At 43.2% G+C, this 15,861-nt stretch overlaps 1 protein-coding gene across 1 annotated transcript in view; it reads right to left on the bottom strand.

The window, feature by feature from the left end:
* Positions 1-15,861, bottom strand: part of ASXL3 (ASXL transcriptional regulator 3) — a 130,901-nt gene that overhangs the window by 63,445 nt on the left and 51,595 nt on the right. The window contains exons 4-5 of the mRNA XM_038766520.1: positions 12,128-12,236; positions 10,699-10,810 (exon numbers count right to left, since the gene is read on the bottom strand). Coding sequence (XP_038622448.1) covers positions 10,699-10,810; positions 12,128-12,236 — 221 coding nt within the window. The remainder of the gene's footprint in view (positions 1-10,698; positions 10,811-12,127; positions 12,237-15,861) is intronic.

The following is a 15,861-nucleotide window of genomic DNA, read 5'->3' as shown; positions in this document are numbered from 1 at the left end:
AATTCCAGTCCTTCCCACCCGCCTCAGCAGAGCTCACAATCCTTGAGGGATTTTACCAGGAAAAGGAAAGAAACTCCAGGAGTAAGTTATGGATTTTCTAGATTATTTTTAAAGGAAAGAAGTTTTTCAATTTCAACCCCCACTAAAGTTATCATTTACACCCCCATTGGATCAATTCCACCTCTTCATTCCCTCCCTCCTAGCACCCGAGTTCTTCATTCTTCTGGTTCATGTTTATGCTTTGAACATTTTCTTTTGTTTTCTGGTGGAAGAAAGAGAGGAAGAGATTGCCGGAAAGGAAATCTGAATTGTTGCAAAGAGCGTGTGAAAGGAAAAATATTTTTAAAGTGGGGTGCAAAAAAAATGTATGTGTATATATATATATCAATCAATCAATCAATCAATCGTATTTATTGAGCGCTTACTATGTGCAGAGCACTGTACTAAGCGCTTGGGAAGTACAAATTGGCATCACATAGAGACAGTCCCTACCCAACAGTGGGCTCACAGTCTAAAAGGGGGAGACAGAGAACAGAACCAAACATACCAACAAAATAAAATAAGTAGGATAGAAATGTACAAGTAAAATAAATAAATAAATAGAGTAATAAATATGTACAACCATATATACATATATACAGGTGCTGTGGGGAAGGGAAGGAGGTAAGACGGGGAGATGGAGAGGGGGACGAGGGGGAGAGGAAAGAAGGGGCTCAGTCTGGGAAGGCCTCCTGGAGGAGGTGAGCTCTCAGCAGGGCCTTGAAGGGAGGAAGAGAGCTAGCTTGGTGGATGGGCAGAGGGAGGGCATTCCAGGCCCGGGGGATGACGTGGGCCGGGGGTCGATGGCGGGACAGGAGAGAGCGAGGTACAGTGAGGAGATTAGTGGTGGAGGAGCGGAGGTATATACATATATACACCAGAAATTGGTAACAAAACAACTTCCACCCTTCTTCCAGCCCTTCCTCTGCCCCCACAACTACAAAATCTTCAAATACCTGCAGGTTTCAGGAAGAAATCATCATATCCCTAACCACGAGAATGGCTGTCAAGGTAAGCAACCCTCCCACAATTCTCCCAAGCAAACCACTGCCACACTTGGAGAAAGTATACAGAATTGGACTAACCAGTAGTCTAAGCCAAGATGGCATTTTCCATAGACGTATGTTCTGTCACTAAACAGGGACACAGATCTCATCTGTCTGAAACAATTTCTGGGGCAAATTCCATGTCAAAATTGAAGGCAACTATAGAAAAGCCTTCGTTTTCTGGCCTGCTTGGAGAATGGAAATTTTGGAATCCCGAACTCCAGTTAATATAAGGTGAGGGCTGTCCAAGGACACACTCTCAAGAGGGGCTATACGGGGGACAGTGAGCACCTCATAATAAGGGAATGTAAAATGGGAGCTCCTTGATTGGTTGAGCCCCAGCCATAATGATGATCCAATTTTTGAAGGGGAGGATGACCTTGGAGATGCCATTCTACTAACAATAATAACAACAACAATAATAATGGCATTTGTTCAGCACTTAGTATGGGCTAAACCCTCTACCAAGAGTTTGATGAGACCTGGAGAGGTCAAATAGTCATTTCCAGGCAGAGCTTGGCCAAACCAACCCAGACAGAACACTGCCATCTTCTTAGACTGTGACCAACCTGCTGGTCCCGGGTCTCTCCCAGTGCTTAGCACCTGGTAAGCATTTAATAAAAACCATTAACGAAAAGAAAATGTTAGGAAGAAAAAAAGACGAAACAGGGAATTATACCTTGTTGACCAAGGGGCAGGGAAGTTACAGGTAGAGCTGGATGTGAGCACCATCAATGTCAAAAGAACTGCATTCTTAAGAACATAAATGGCATATTAGCAGTAATAAGCAATCAGCAACAGCAGCAGCACATAGCCCTGGAACATAGAGCACACGCAAGAGAGAAGCTAGGCTTCTCTGGGTTTGGTGATCTAACAGACCCTCTATACAAAATACATTCCCTTTGGAGTTCTAGCCTTTACCAATGCTACAAAGCTGGGGCCTCATAACAGAGAACCCAGAGGTTTGCTGCTAGCCATGCGAAGTGGTGAGAAAGAAAATCCCAGACACAAAAAGTGTCACATCTCACCTCCATTAGTATTCTGATGTAGCCGCTAATTCCAAGGGTCCCAACAGTGCCATTTAAAGAGGGGCCGAATGATTCTTCTGCACTGTACTAGGTCCCGGGGAATACTTAATAAAAAGTCAATGACACACCCCAGCCCTCAAGGAGCTCATGATCCTGGAAAGAAGTGACCCACAGACTTTTCTTTAATGGAAATAGTTTGGCCAAGTGGATAGAGCATAGGCCTGGGAATCACAAGAACTTGGACTCTAATTCTGACTCCACCATCTGTCTACTATGTGACCGTGAGAAAGTCCCTTAACTTCTCTGTGCCTCAGTTACCTCATTTGTGAGGCCCATATGGGACATGGACTGTGTCCAACCTTATTCGTTTGTATCCACCCCAGCACTTAGTACAGAGCCTGGCACATACCAAGTGGTTTTGGGTGGTTTTTTTTTTTTTTTACAGCATTTAAGTACTTACTATGTACAAAACACTAGGATAGATACAAGATCATCTACCCACATGAGGCTCAGAGTCTACGTCAGAGGGAGGAGGACAATCCCCACTTTACAGATGAGGTAACAGACACAAGAAAAAACTTAAGCAAGGTGCCCGAGGCCACAAAGCAGACAAGTGGACAGAGCAGTGTTTCAACATTAGATTGCTGAGGAAAGCCAACACCCAAAGCCCATTTCTCAGCAAAAAAAAATCGGGCCAAAGAACGGCAACTGAGGAAATCCTTAACTGCAGTCGACCCAAGGCCGAGGGGGTGTAGCTCAAGCTGCTTGGCTTCCACTTCTGTGGAGGGCTTTGGCCCTTGCTGTCTCTCCTGAATGTGAAGGGAGGCAGGAAGACGATCTGCTCTGGGTGTGTAGGAAGAGTGTCAGGGGAATCTTCAATGCAGCCAACGTGCTCCATGGGCTCTCCCACTCCGGCGCACAGCCCTTTGAACATCTGGGCTGCTTACAGCGGAGGCTCTGGTGGGCGAGCAGTGAACCGGATGAAGGAAGGAAGGAGGTTGATGCGGGTGAGGCCCAAGGGAACGTACTTTTCCTCACTGGCCTAGCTCTCAGGCTATCCGCCACGTTAAAGGAAGGAAGCAAGGACAAAAAAAGCAAAATGAAAAAAAAAAAAAAAAAACGTTCCCCAACTGCTTGAAAGGTGAGATGGAGAAGAGGAAGGAAGCAGTCAAGTCACTGAGCACCTAGTGATTTACAGTCAGCGTATTTTTTTCAAGGCTGGCACCACATACAGCAATACCTACTCTTTCATATAAATGGATGGATAATCAGCATTCTGAAAGGCGCCCCACTTTTATGGACCTCTCACTTGTTCGCCAATTCTGTATTTTCTCCTGCCCTTGGGTCACTTCCATTTGGAAGTCTTCAACCACTTCAAATTCACTTTGGCTTCACATGCCAGTTAACAATCCATCAATTGTACTTATTGAGTGCTTTCTCTATGCTGACCACTTACTAAGCAGTTGGAAGATTACCAGAGACTTAGGAGGCATGATGTCTGCCCTCAAAGAGTTCAAATGGAATTCAAAGAATTAACGCACTCTCTGCACTCCATTATCACCATCTCAGCCTCCTCCACCGGTGACATCACTATTCAGTTCATTTCTACGAGGTGGTCGGGCTGGATTAGATGCTTCTCTCGTGGCCTGCCCCAGTGAGAAGTGGCCATCTGGAACCACTGGGCTCCTTCCCTGTGACCTGTGGTAATACGTGAACTGCAGAAGCAGCATGGCCTAGTGGAAACAGCATAGGCCACAGGCCTTGATTTTAATCCTGGCTTTGCCACTTGCCTGCCTTTTTAAAAATTATTATGTGTTGTATTTTTTAAGCACTTACTATGCGCCATGCACTGTACTAAGCGCCAGGGTACATACAAGCTAATTAAAGTGGACACACTCCATATCCCACATGGGCCTCACAGTCTTCATCCTCAATTTACAGATGAGATAACTAAGGCACAGAGAAGTGACATTCCCAAGGTCACAAAGCAGACAAGTGGTAAAGCCAGGGCTAGAACACAGGTCCTTCTGACTTACAGGTCTGTGCTCTATCCACTAGACCATGCTGCTTCTCAAGGCCTGCTATGTGGCTTTGGACAAGTCACTTCACTTCTCTGTGCCTCAATTACTTCATCTGTAAAATGGGGATTAAATCCTCCTTCTTCCAACAGACTGTGAGCCCCATGTGGGACAGGGACTGTGTCCATCTTGTATCTATCCCAATACTACCAGAACCATGGCAGAAATAGGTGGGGCGTACTGGGAGAGGTGTGTCCGTGGCATCGCTATGGGTCAGAGACGACTTGATAGCTTAAGACACGACATCCCAATACTAGGTATAGCATTTGGCACACAATAATGCTTAACCAGAACCATAAAAAAACAAACAAACAAAAAAAAAACCCTGCAGTACTCTGGCTCTTGCTGCTGCTGCTTACCAAAGACAGTAGGGTAGGGAATGAGCCCAAACTCTCTACTTTAGAAAAGTGCTGGCAAAACTCCAGAGACTATGTTTCATACATCAGTGAGGTGTTTACATTGGCAGGGGACAGGTGTCTGCAAATAATCCATAAAACAATCTAGTCTATTTCTTGGGAAGGAGGGCAAGAAGGAGGAATACGGTGCATTAAAAAATACATAGCTAATAATATTGATGGCTCCAATGGCTACATAACATTTTAAAAAACAAATTCGGGCAAAGACCTTTTTTTTGCCTGGAATTGGATTGATCAACGATGGGAGTGTGGATGAAAGAGAGGGACTGCAGCATAAGCAAAGATAACCATCGTGTCAAAATCAAGGAGAAGCAATTATATGATATAAAAATCCCACCTAATATTTCCTCCTCCAAAATAAGGATGGGTCTATTATTCAAATATGAGAAGCAGCATGGCCTAAATGATGGCACTTGTTAAGCACTTACTAAGCACTGTTCTAAGCGCGGAGGTACATACAAGGTAATCAGGTTGTCCCACATGGGGCTTGCAGTCTTAATCCCCATTTTCCAGATGAGGGAACTGAGGTACAGAGAAGTAAGGTGACTTGCCCAAAGTCACACAGCTGACAAGTGATGGCGCCGGGATTAGAACCCATGACCTCTGACTCCCAAGCCTGTGCTCTTTCCACTAAGCCACGCTGCTCTTTAAAGGAAAGAGCATGGCCTGCGAGTCAGAGGACATGGGTTCTAAACCTGGCTCTGTCACCTGCCTGCTGTGGACACTGGGCAAGTCACTTTACTTCTCTGTCCCCCAGTTTTCTCAACTCTAATGGGGATTAAGAGGCTCAGACTGAGCCTCTTGTAGGACAGGAACTGTGTACAACCTGTTTAACTTGTACCTACCCCAGCACTTACAACAGTGCCTGACACAAAGAGCTTAATACAATAGTAATAATAATGATAACAGCAACTAATATGTGTACCGGGTGCCAGAGGTGGTTGATGTGGGATTCAAAAGAAGAGAAGCAGTGTGGTCTAATGAATAGAGAATGAGCCTGGGAGTCGAAATGACCTGGGCTCTAATCCCAGCTCCACCACTTAATTGTTGTGTGACTTTGGGTAAGTCATTTCATTTCTCTGTGTCTCACTTCCTTCATCTGTAAAATGGGGATTAAGACTGACCTCCAAGTGGGTCATGGACTGCGTTCAACCTGAATAGCTTCTATCCCAGCCCTTCACACAATACCTGGAGAGAGGGAGGGAAGGAGAGAGGGAGAAAGGGAAAGAAAAGAGGCAGCCTAGAGCAAAAATGACTATGGGGGAAGAGAAGTAGGCTGGCTCCTCCCACTGTTCCCTTGAGACAGGGAATGTGGGAGATGATGTGGTCCCTGTAACAGAGTGAGGCAGGGGAGACAATACCATCAGGTGTGAGCCAGCTCTCAGTGATGGCAAGGACAATAAGCGGGCCAGGAAAACTGAGGTTGAAGCAGAGTTTGTCCATGATGAGCTGGAGTTTCTGCAGACCACAGTGATACTGAGTCATGGGAGGTGGGCCCAGGGAATAATGGTGGGGGGTGGTGAAGAGGATACGGAGGGTGGGTGGGGAAAAAGGGACAGGCGTGAGGTGCCAAAGGAAGCTGGGGGACTTGGTGGGATGAGTAGTGAGAATAAAGAGGATGGGGGGTACAAAGAGAGGACCTGGAAGGACACACCATCGGTGATATGAGGGTTCACAATCAAGTTATGTGGCTTAAAATGTGTGAAAGATGCAAATTGTCAAAGGTTGCATCTTGCTTTGTCAGCTGGGATCATTGAAGGCCAATGAGGTCCTTATTGGACAACAATTCCTCTGAATGAAGTATAATTATCTAGTAATGATAATGATGGCATTTGGTAACCGCTATGTGAAAAGCGCTCGGGGGGATACAAGGTGATCAAGTTGCCCCAAGGGGGGCTCACAGTCTTAATCCCCATTTTACAGATGAGGTAACTGAAGCTTAGAAAAGTTAAGTGACTTGCCCAAGGTCACATAAAAGACATGTGGCAGAACCAGAATTCAAACCCATGACCTCTGACTCCAAAGCCCGTGCTCTTTCCACTAAGCCATGCTGCTTATCTCATTGACATACGCATTATTCATTTATAAACTGTCACCTTCCCAGTTCAACAACTCCTTTGGTTATCTGCTCGTGGGTCTCATCATTCCCTTGAAGACCTGGCACAAACTGCGGAAAGAACTGCCTCCAAGAAAAAGTCACTGTTGATGCTGGGGGGCTAACATTCACGAAAGTGCTTTCGCCCTTGTGCACCTGATGCATCTGCACAAATCACTCTCCACAGGATAGATTTTAAATTTCTGAAAAGGACCGCTTCACAAATCCCCTCAAGTTCACGAAACGTAGTTGTCCTCTGTATTTCAAGACACCTCGACAGTGAAATTCATCCATGAGTGAATGTGAGGGAAGAGGCCAGTGCGGCACCCACAACCCCAGCCACTTTGTGCACAAAAAAAAGGCCACCTCTTGTTGACGCTTGCAGTGCCTGGCATGATTTTCACTTTTGCCTCCTTGTCTCATGAAAACAGTCACTGGGACGATATAGTATTAAGATAATAAAACAAATTACCCCATTCCCAAACAGCTAGAAAGCATTAAATCAGAGCCACGCTTTTCTGATGTTGGGAATAATTACTTTCCCTCAGAGCTAATAACCAAGGCATGGGGTGCATATATTTTATAAGGGGTCCAATGAAGACTTTTGGAAATACTGCAGCCCCAAACCAGAGGGCTCTTTGGGCCCTTAGAGTTATTGTTGTTAACAATAAGTAGACAAGAAAAAAAATGGTGCTCTCCCCAGTTTCTCAAGAACTGCTCCAAAATGCCCAATTTTAAAAACTTGTACAGGTGTCCTTTGTGAGGATAACACCATTATCATGATGTTCAATAACAGGTGACAGGGTTGCTACCAAGCCTAATATGGGGCCCATGGGTACCCAAGGAATGTCCTTTGTTAGGGAGTTGAGTGTTGTTTGCAGTGCTGTTACTTTGAAAAAAATGGCAAAGATGAGTCTTATGTCAAACAAAATAAATATCCAGACTTCAAAAGCAAGATGTTTTTCTGTTGCCTGGATTTGAGGGGGAAATGTGAGGATTAAAGGGGGAGGTCCTCTGCTGATTGTCATATTTCAAACAGAAAATGTGTAAAGGTTCTACATAATGGCAGGCCATCTCTAGGAGGAAATGTGTGAGGAATCCTTTAAGGTACTGAGGCAATCAAGAAAGCCACCCTTAGCAAACCCCCCTCCCCAATCCCCGCCAAACACACACACACACAAAAAATCTCTGACTAATATACCTTCTAAAATTATAAATGTTTTCTTTGGGTGACAGATCTATACCAGTATTGACATAAATTGTCATTGGTTGTCAACACAGATATATCAAGTACTTCATCTATATCAGTCTTTGATCTCTAGAGCTTAACTTGCAAAATCTGAACCTGTTGCTTTTGTCTGTGAGCCTGATTCTTATTAACATGAGAAGCATTTTGGATGTCAGAGTTCAACAGCACCAAACACTCAAAAGGGATAAAAAATGAATGAGTAGCTGTTTCCTGTGCAGTGGAAACATTAGTATTTTTTCCCCCATACAGAAAAGAAGTTTTTCGGCAAAGCATTTAGAAAATGTCTTCCCAAAATATGGAATGCTTTGTTTATAAACTGCCCAAGTCGGCATAAAAAATTTCTACGGTCCTATAGATTGGCTCAACCCTGGGAAGACTGTGCTTCCTCCCAGCCCAGAAAGCCAATTTCTTTGGCTTGGACATGGCCTGCAATGCCCTGCTACTCCTACCTCTTCCCTTCGGCTGCTGTTAATAGGTGTTTTCTGTCATCCCTGACGCTGGATTCCCAGTTTGTGGAAATCCTTCCTATCCCCTCACTCTCCACCGTGCTCCGAAATAGCAGGAGATGCCCATTCATCAAGGTGGGGATCGGTCCCTTCTTTCAAGGAGGATTGGTTTTTATAAGAGGCTGACTTCAACCACTGTGGCTGTGTGTTATAGGTCTTGGGGTCTGCCATCTTTGCACTCCCTAAAGGAAGTATGGGGGTGAAACAGACAAGTGGACTGATCTATGGATCTGCCTGATTTCTTACTCTCCTTGATTAGGGAGGCACCATGAGTACAAAGAGACTCCTTTATCCGAGCTTCTGCTGAGAGGATGCACTTTGGGTGGGGCGCGCAGAGAAGAGGAAGGATGAGTGTTGTTGCAGGGGAAAAGGAAAAGCGGTCCCCTGACTTCACTAGAACAATTACAGAGGGACTTGACTCCTGTGCCAACCCAACTGAAAGTTTCAGTTGGATTGCCGCTAATGCTTACTCTGGGGACAGCAGTGAAACACACCCGTGGAAGGGGATGGGGCAACATGAGAGTAGTAGGCTCCAGCCATATAACTCCTGATTCCAAGAAAGGTTCACTACGCAGTTTCAGTGCACAGGCCTGTCCAACTTGGAGAAAAAGCCCTATATTCAAAACCAAACAATGCTATGGAACCACAGAACGAGCCATGACTCTACAGCTCTACATCCATTAATGTCTTTCATACTGAGAAAAATGTCATAATTAGAACGAACAGAATTAACTTTCTCATGGGAATAATGTCATTAATGGAGGACCGGTTCCTGAACCTGAGCAATTACTCTGCTTTCATTAAAGTTATCCTGGATTGCGGATTCAGTCATTTACAGAAAAGATACGTTAATGTACTCATGTTATGTCACAGAGAGGCCATGATAGGTAGCTGGCTGCAGCATGGCCTAGTGGCAAGAGCACCCACGTAGAAAGTCAGAGAACCTAGGTTCTAATCCCGGTTCCATCACTTGTCTGCTGGGTGATCTAAACCACTTCATTTCTTTTTGTCTCAGTTCCCTCATCTGCAAAATGGGAATTTTACACCTGTTCTCCCTCCTACTCAGTCTGTAAGCCCCATGTGGTACCTGATTATCTTGTATCTGCCCCATCACTTAGAACAGTGCTGGACACGGAGTAAGCACCTAAACACCACAGTTATCACTGTTATCATTCATTCATTCAATTGCATTTATTGAGCGCTTACTGTGTGCAGAGCACTGTACTAAGCGCTTGAGAAGTACAAGTTATCACCCAGTGACTCTGCTTGGCAATCCTCCCACCCTCGGCCTCATAGCACTACATCCATATCCGTAAATTTTACTGTCTGCCTATCAATTCCACTCTATTGTACTCCCCTAAGCACTCAGGACAGTGTCCTGCACACAGCAATCAATAAAAACGACCGATTGATCAGCCTCTCCCCTTCCACCCACCTCTCTCTTTGAACTTTGCTACTTTCCCCCATTTCCCCACAGCTCCCAAATATCACTCCTTCCCCTAACTTCTTCACCCCTAGAGCTAGTGTTGTCAAGGCAAACCAGATGTGTTATAAAGCTGAGACAGGACTGCATTCAGAAACATCTCAAGTGCCAATTGTTATAATTCAAAGTGTTGCAGGTCGGGCACCGCCCGTACTGACTTTGAGACTTCACCTGAGGATCTTGGCGACAATCTGGGTTAAAGACAGCAGAACACCTCTCCTAGGCTCTTCCCCATTAGAAATGAGCATCACATCCCTAGGGCTGCTCACCCAGCACCAAGTCGGCCTCTTCAGCAGCTGCAAACCCAACGCTGGTCTGTCTCCTTAGCCAAGGTGACCCAGAGAACCAGCAGAAGCACAAAGAAACTACAGGTCGTAGTCTAATAACTGACCCACCAGGCACCCGGGCTCTCATCTCTTTCTTACTGAAAAATGTTCTCTTATCAGAATCCGGGAAAACTGAACAGTATCATCTTTCAGAAAACAAAACCCACATTTTCATTCATTCATTCAATCGTATTTATTGAGCGCTTACTGTGTGCAGAGCATTGTACTAAGAACTTGCAAAGTACAATTCTTTTGTCTTCCTCCATGCCCACCCCTCCAAAAGAACATGGAGCAACCAAAACGTTGCCATAAAGACCACTTCATCAAATCGAAATTTGCACAATCAATATTTTCCAACAGACTCTTCCTCAGCTGTGCAAGTGACACGCAGGCTTGACAGAACCAGAGCAATCTGAAAGTCGATAAACCCACCTCCATTTTCTTCTCCATTACTACTGCTTGCCTCCGCCATTTCCGTGCCATCTAATTCAGACTCGCAGCCTAAATCCAATGTTCCATCAGCTGAGCCAGAAGATTCCTCTTTCTGGAGCACGGTTGGAAACAAAGAAAGAAGTGGTGGCATAACTAAAACTTCTGGGAGCAAATCATAACAAGCAACTGAGGAATCAGAACTCCAACGCCGATGAGGGTCATAGACTAAATTCACACCTTGGAAATGCCAGAGTAAGTTGGTGCCGAGGACACCTCTTGCTTATTTTTTTATTTCTTTCCCCTTATCTTTTTCCCATGTCCATGCCACCCCATTCTGTGGAAATTTAACTTTTTTTAATAGTATTTGTAAAGTGCTTACTATGTGCCAGGCACTGTGCTGAGTCCTGGGCTCTGGAGTCAATACAACATAAACAGGTTGGACACAGTCCCTGTCCCATATATGGCTCATGGTCTGAATACCCATTTTATAGATGAGGTAACTGAGGTACAGGGGAGTTAAGCTGATTTGAGAGTGAAAATTTTGCACCACTGACTTAAATGTGGTAGATGAACTGCGGCCAAGTGGGGGAAAATCCACTTTCTTTCACCTGTGTCACTTTCAGGTTTATAAACTATAGCCCCTGCCTGGGATCCAGTAGCCTAGAGAACAACTCTGAATTTCTTGATCCCAAAAACCAGTGGCTTTTGCTCAGAAAGCCCATGCCCTTTGAGAAGGGACCTGATAAACTCAATTCACAGTTCATCAACTGTTGATGAAAGTTGCTGCCTTTTTTTAATTTGGAACACATGAACACTCAGCTGCTTTGATTGTTTCAAAATGTACACAATTGTTCTCTACATCATAGTTCAGAGAAAAGGATTTTCCTTGAATTTAGATAGCAGAAAATGAAATTCAACTGAAATAATGATTTTTAGTCCATCCATTCTTAATATAAAGCCTTGAGAAATTTCATCTAAATCACTTTACTTTCAAGTATGAAATATAAATCAGCAAATGTTCTAGAAGAGTGATTAGATCGCTTTCAAATTACAAAGTAGCATACTTGTTAGAACTATTTTTATACATTGCTATCCCTGCCCCCCAAATCCACACTTCATAAATGGTTCTTCAGAGCTCCTGGCTTGCATTCTCAGATCCTACCCATTTATCATTCTTTCACACCCAACAATTAAGGAATAACTAATTCTCTCTTTTAGGTTTGTCAGACTCAAGAACAGATGGCTAGTCCCTTCCTGAGAAAAGGAATGTTCTTTCACATTATAAATCCATTTCTAAGACATCTGAAACCAGTTGAAAAATATTCAGATCACCTCCTCCCATCCCATCTAATTGCTTTTCAACATTCGGGTATATATGTGAAACCCACTACTCTAGACAGTACAGTTGATACTACAGAATCCAACTTACTCTGAGTGCATAAAGTCCCGATTTTCCAGGGATTTTGAAGAAGGTTCCATCCCCTACACGAGTGTTAGTGTGAAGCATCGCATTCAGGCAGGCTAATGGGGAAGTTCCACTGCAAAAGAAAATTGTGAAACAGTGACATCATCTGAGATGGACTGGAAAACTGTTCACTTTGTCTTTAAAAAAAAAAAAAACCCACGAAAACCCATGCGGGCCTTTTCAACAACTCTCCCAACCCTGAAAACATCTACATTACAATAACAGGCCAGTTTCACCCAAGTTAATCACATACATCTGTTCTATAGACTCCAGGGAAAAAGAAAAATCTGAATTATAATTATGTTTTCTGCATATAACCCACATCAAATTCTACAGAAATCAAAGTATAAACATTTGTGAAACTACTGCGCAAATAACACAATGAAACCTCAGTTTTAGAGTGGTACAATTTATCAGCTGCACCTGAATGACTGAAAATGACAGAGTTCAAGGGCAGTTGTAGCCATAGGAAAAAAGGTGACAAAAGAAGGACAAAGAACTCATTTTAAAAGTTAACAAATGCTAACCCTATCTGCGCCTATACCTCTCTGCTACATGGTTTGTAGTGAAGGCATGGACAGATCGGAGCTACTTTAGCTACTTCATCAGAGATTGAGAACCTCTTAGCTACGAATTATAGCCTTGGATGAAAAGCACTGACCCCTAAAATACAATTTTAAAAAAAGGCAAAAAAATAAAAACCTACAGAGCCAAAATGAAATAGATTATGAACACGATGCAATCAAATCTCAGCCAATATTTATGGAATTTATTCCTAAATGTTCAACTTTCCCAAGAATCTGAAAAATGTGACATTTTTGTGCCTGAAGAGGCTTAGATTTTGCTGCAGAACTACTATGGGAACTAGTACACTGTCCTGTTCCAAGAAACTGTAATAATTGCTTTACAGAAATTACAGTGTATGTATGAGCTCCATCTTCAGACTTTGGTCCCTAATATACTGCCCACATCAGGCTGGAAGATTGAATCTAATTCTCTTTCCTTTAATTGTGGACAAGCCCCCACCGTGTACGGAGTTTCTGAGTCAACGTGGAAGATGTTCAGTAAAGAAATCAGTCTATGGTCCATTAATCTTCCTAAGTGCGTGTTTCTCTAGTTAGAAAATGTAACTTACTGGTTCTCTATATAAAGAGCTTGCTACAAAATAATCAATCAAATGTCTTTATCTATGCACAACTGGGCAACTTAAAGATGAAAATTAGTCACAGCCCAAACTCCATTTCTACAGCACTAACACATGAGAGATATTGACTCAACATAAGCCCGTACAGAATCAAGGAAGTCTGTAAATAAGTACCTAAATAACGATTTTGAGAGTGCTTCCTATATTTTCCAGGACACGAGTCTGATCGGAATTGGGTTTTTAGCCTAGCATAATACAATGCAAATTGACCCTGAGGCTGAGGGCACGATAAAGGCAGTAACACCATATGCAGTTGCGTTTTCTAGCGCCTGTCTCGTTACAGTTGTTTTTAAACTTGATTTCATTTTTCTTGGCCCCTTCTACCTCCCATCCATTGATAATTAACTGCTGGATGGGAAAGGGCTTGGACACTATTTTAAAGCCAACTGAATTCACCTTGTTTGAAATACCTTTCAATGAAAAATGAAAAACCACGCAATTCCGTGCAGAGTTTCGCTGGGCTCTGCTAAACAAGTCTCTCCCCAGCTATATTTTTCATGGGATATACTTTGCATAACTCAAAGCTGGTTACAAAGGATACACCAGAATTTTGGACACGCAATATCGCGAAACTGTCAAGATTGTAGATTTTCAGGAGCAAGTTGGCAGGAAGATGCTAGTGCTACATTACAAACCAAGAACAGGAAATATAAAAAAAAATGACAGGATATTCAGCGTGGTTGTTTTAATCTAACTTCATAATCATCTGTCCACACTGTCACACTTCTTACTGCTGATATATTTACAAAGGGACTGGTTCAAAGTAACTATAATTCAAGCCAACTCAGCTTCAGACAATTAAAGCAATAACAGTTGACTATAAAAGAAGCATTAAAACAGAATTAAACGCAACTGACAGAAGGGAAACCAAGGAGAAGTCAAGACGGCTACTGCTTACAGAAGCGTTACCTGATCTTTACCAATTTTTGGCCCTCCAGCAACTGTAAAATGCATTCTGAGACTTGAAAAGGTTTCCAGGCTAGCTCTGTGAAAAAGAGATTTCACTAGAATGCTTGGGAGCACTGGAACTTTATACTCCCCATAAAGGCTTCGGGGCAGATGCTGGGATTTTTCCATGTTTTGAACAATGCCTAACCACTGTATTTACTTTATAGAGCTTAAATAGTGAAGCTAGTGCTTATTTAGGAGAGTAGCTCGCATTAATCCCAAGGAACAATTTTAGTTTCCTATCAAACAGTGGTAAAGAAGTTAGCTCTATGTTCTTATGAAAATCAGATGAATTTCTTTTATTTCAAGTTGGTCATTTTTACGATTTTCCCTCTCTAATGTTATTAGGTTACTGAATACAGAAATAAAAAGCATTTGTCTTTTAGGCTGCCTGCTTGTCATCATTACTCCAATGTTCTTACATGATGTATTTCAGAAAACACTTACGAAATTCAAACCATCTGTTAAAAGATACTTACTTTCTAATAAGATGGATGGGAAGGCCGAGATATCCGAGGTTATAAATTAAAAGAAAGAAAAAAAAAAACCATAGTTAGTTTACCATAAAATAGACGATGGCATTTTGGACATTTAAAATATTACAAGAGGGTCAAGTTCTAAATTCTATTTTCCATAACCCTTTATGTTCCAATATCATTAACATCTCTTCCACTCTTGGTGTTTCAGTTTCCTCTTGTGCTGGACATTCAGGTACTACTATAGCGTAGGGCAGGACACGGATACTTCCCTCTTGCTAAACCAAAGACCCAAAGTAGGTGATGGAGAAAAAGGATTGTGGTTATCCAAAAGTATTTGTTAAGTGCATACAACATGCTAGGTGTTGTACTACGTGCTGAGGGAAATACAAGGTAATCAGGTTGGACACAGTCCATAGCCCACATGGGGCTCATAGTCTTACTGCCCATTTTACAGATGAGGTGACAAGAACAGAAAAGTTAAATGAGTTGCCCAAGGTAACACAGCAGCCAAGCAGGGGAGCCAGAATTAGAACCCAGGCCCTTCAAACTCCCAGGCCTGTGCTCTATCCACTAGGCCAAGCTATAAAGAAGAGAACATCACCATCGAGTAAGCTCAATGTGGGCAGGGAATGGGTCTGCTAAATCTGTTGTACTGTCCTCTCCCAAGCACAGTACAGTGCTCTGCACACAGTGAGCGCTCAGTAAACACCACTGATGATGATAAGGGAGCTCCAATTACCTGACCCAAGGTTTCCAAAGACTTCACAGTGCTCCCTTCAGAGATACAGGTGAACAGAACAAGCTCTCTCTGTCCCCCTCCTTATTTTTCCCTACCTCCTGCTTCAAACAGAGAAGCTCTAGCCAGGGGAATGTAAGAGAAAGAGATGGATGTGGTGAGCTCCAATCTGCTCCTCTTAAATCCAAAGTATTATCATCATCATCATTATTATTATGGAATTTGTTAAGCATTTCCTATGTGTCAAGCACCCTTCTAAGCGCTGGGGTAGATACCAAGCTCATCAGATCAAACACAATCCTTGTCCCACATGAGGCTCACAGTCTAAGTA

This window comes from Tachyglossus aculeatus, chromosome 25, assembly GCF_015852505.1.
Source record: "Tachyglossus aculeatus isolate mTacAcu1 chromosome 25, mTacAcu1.pri, whole genome shotgun sequence".
In the NCBI taxonomy this organism is placed as follows: domain Eukaryota; kingdom Metazoa; phylum Chordata; class Mammalia; order Monotremata; family Tachyglossidae; genus Tachyglossus; species Tachyglossus aculeatus.
The sequence above is the reverse complement of the archived record's forward strand: the minus strand, read 5'-3'. Positions and strand labels throughout refer to the sequence as shown.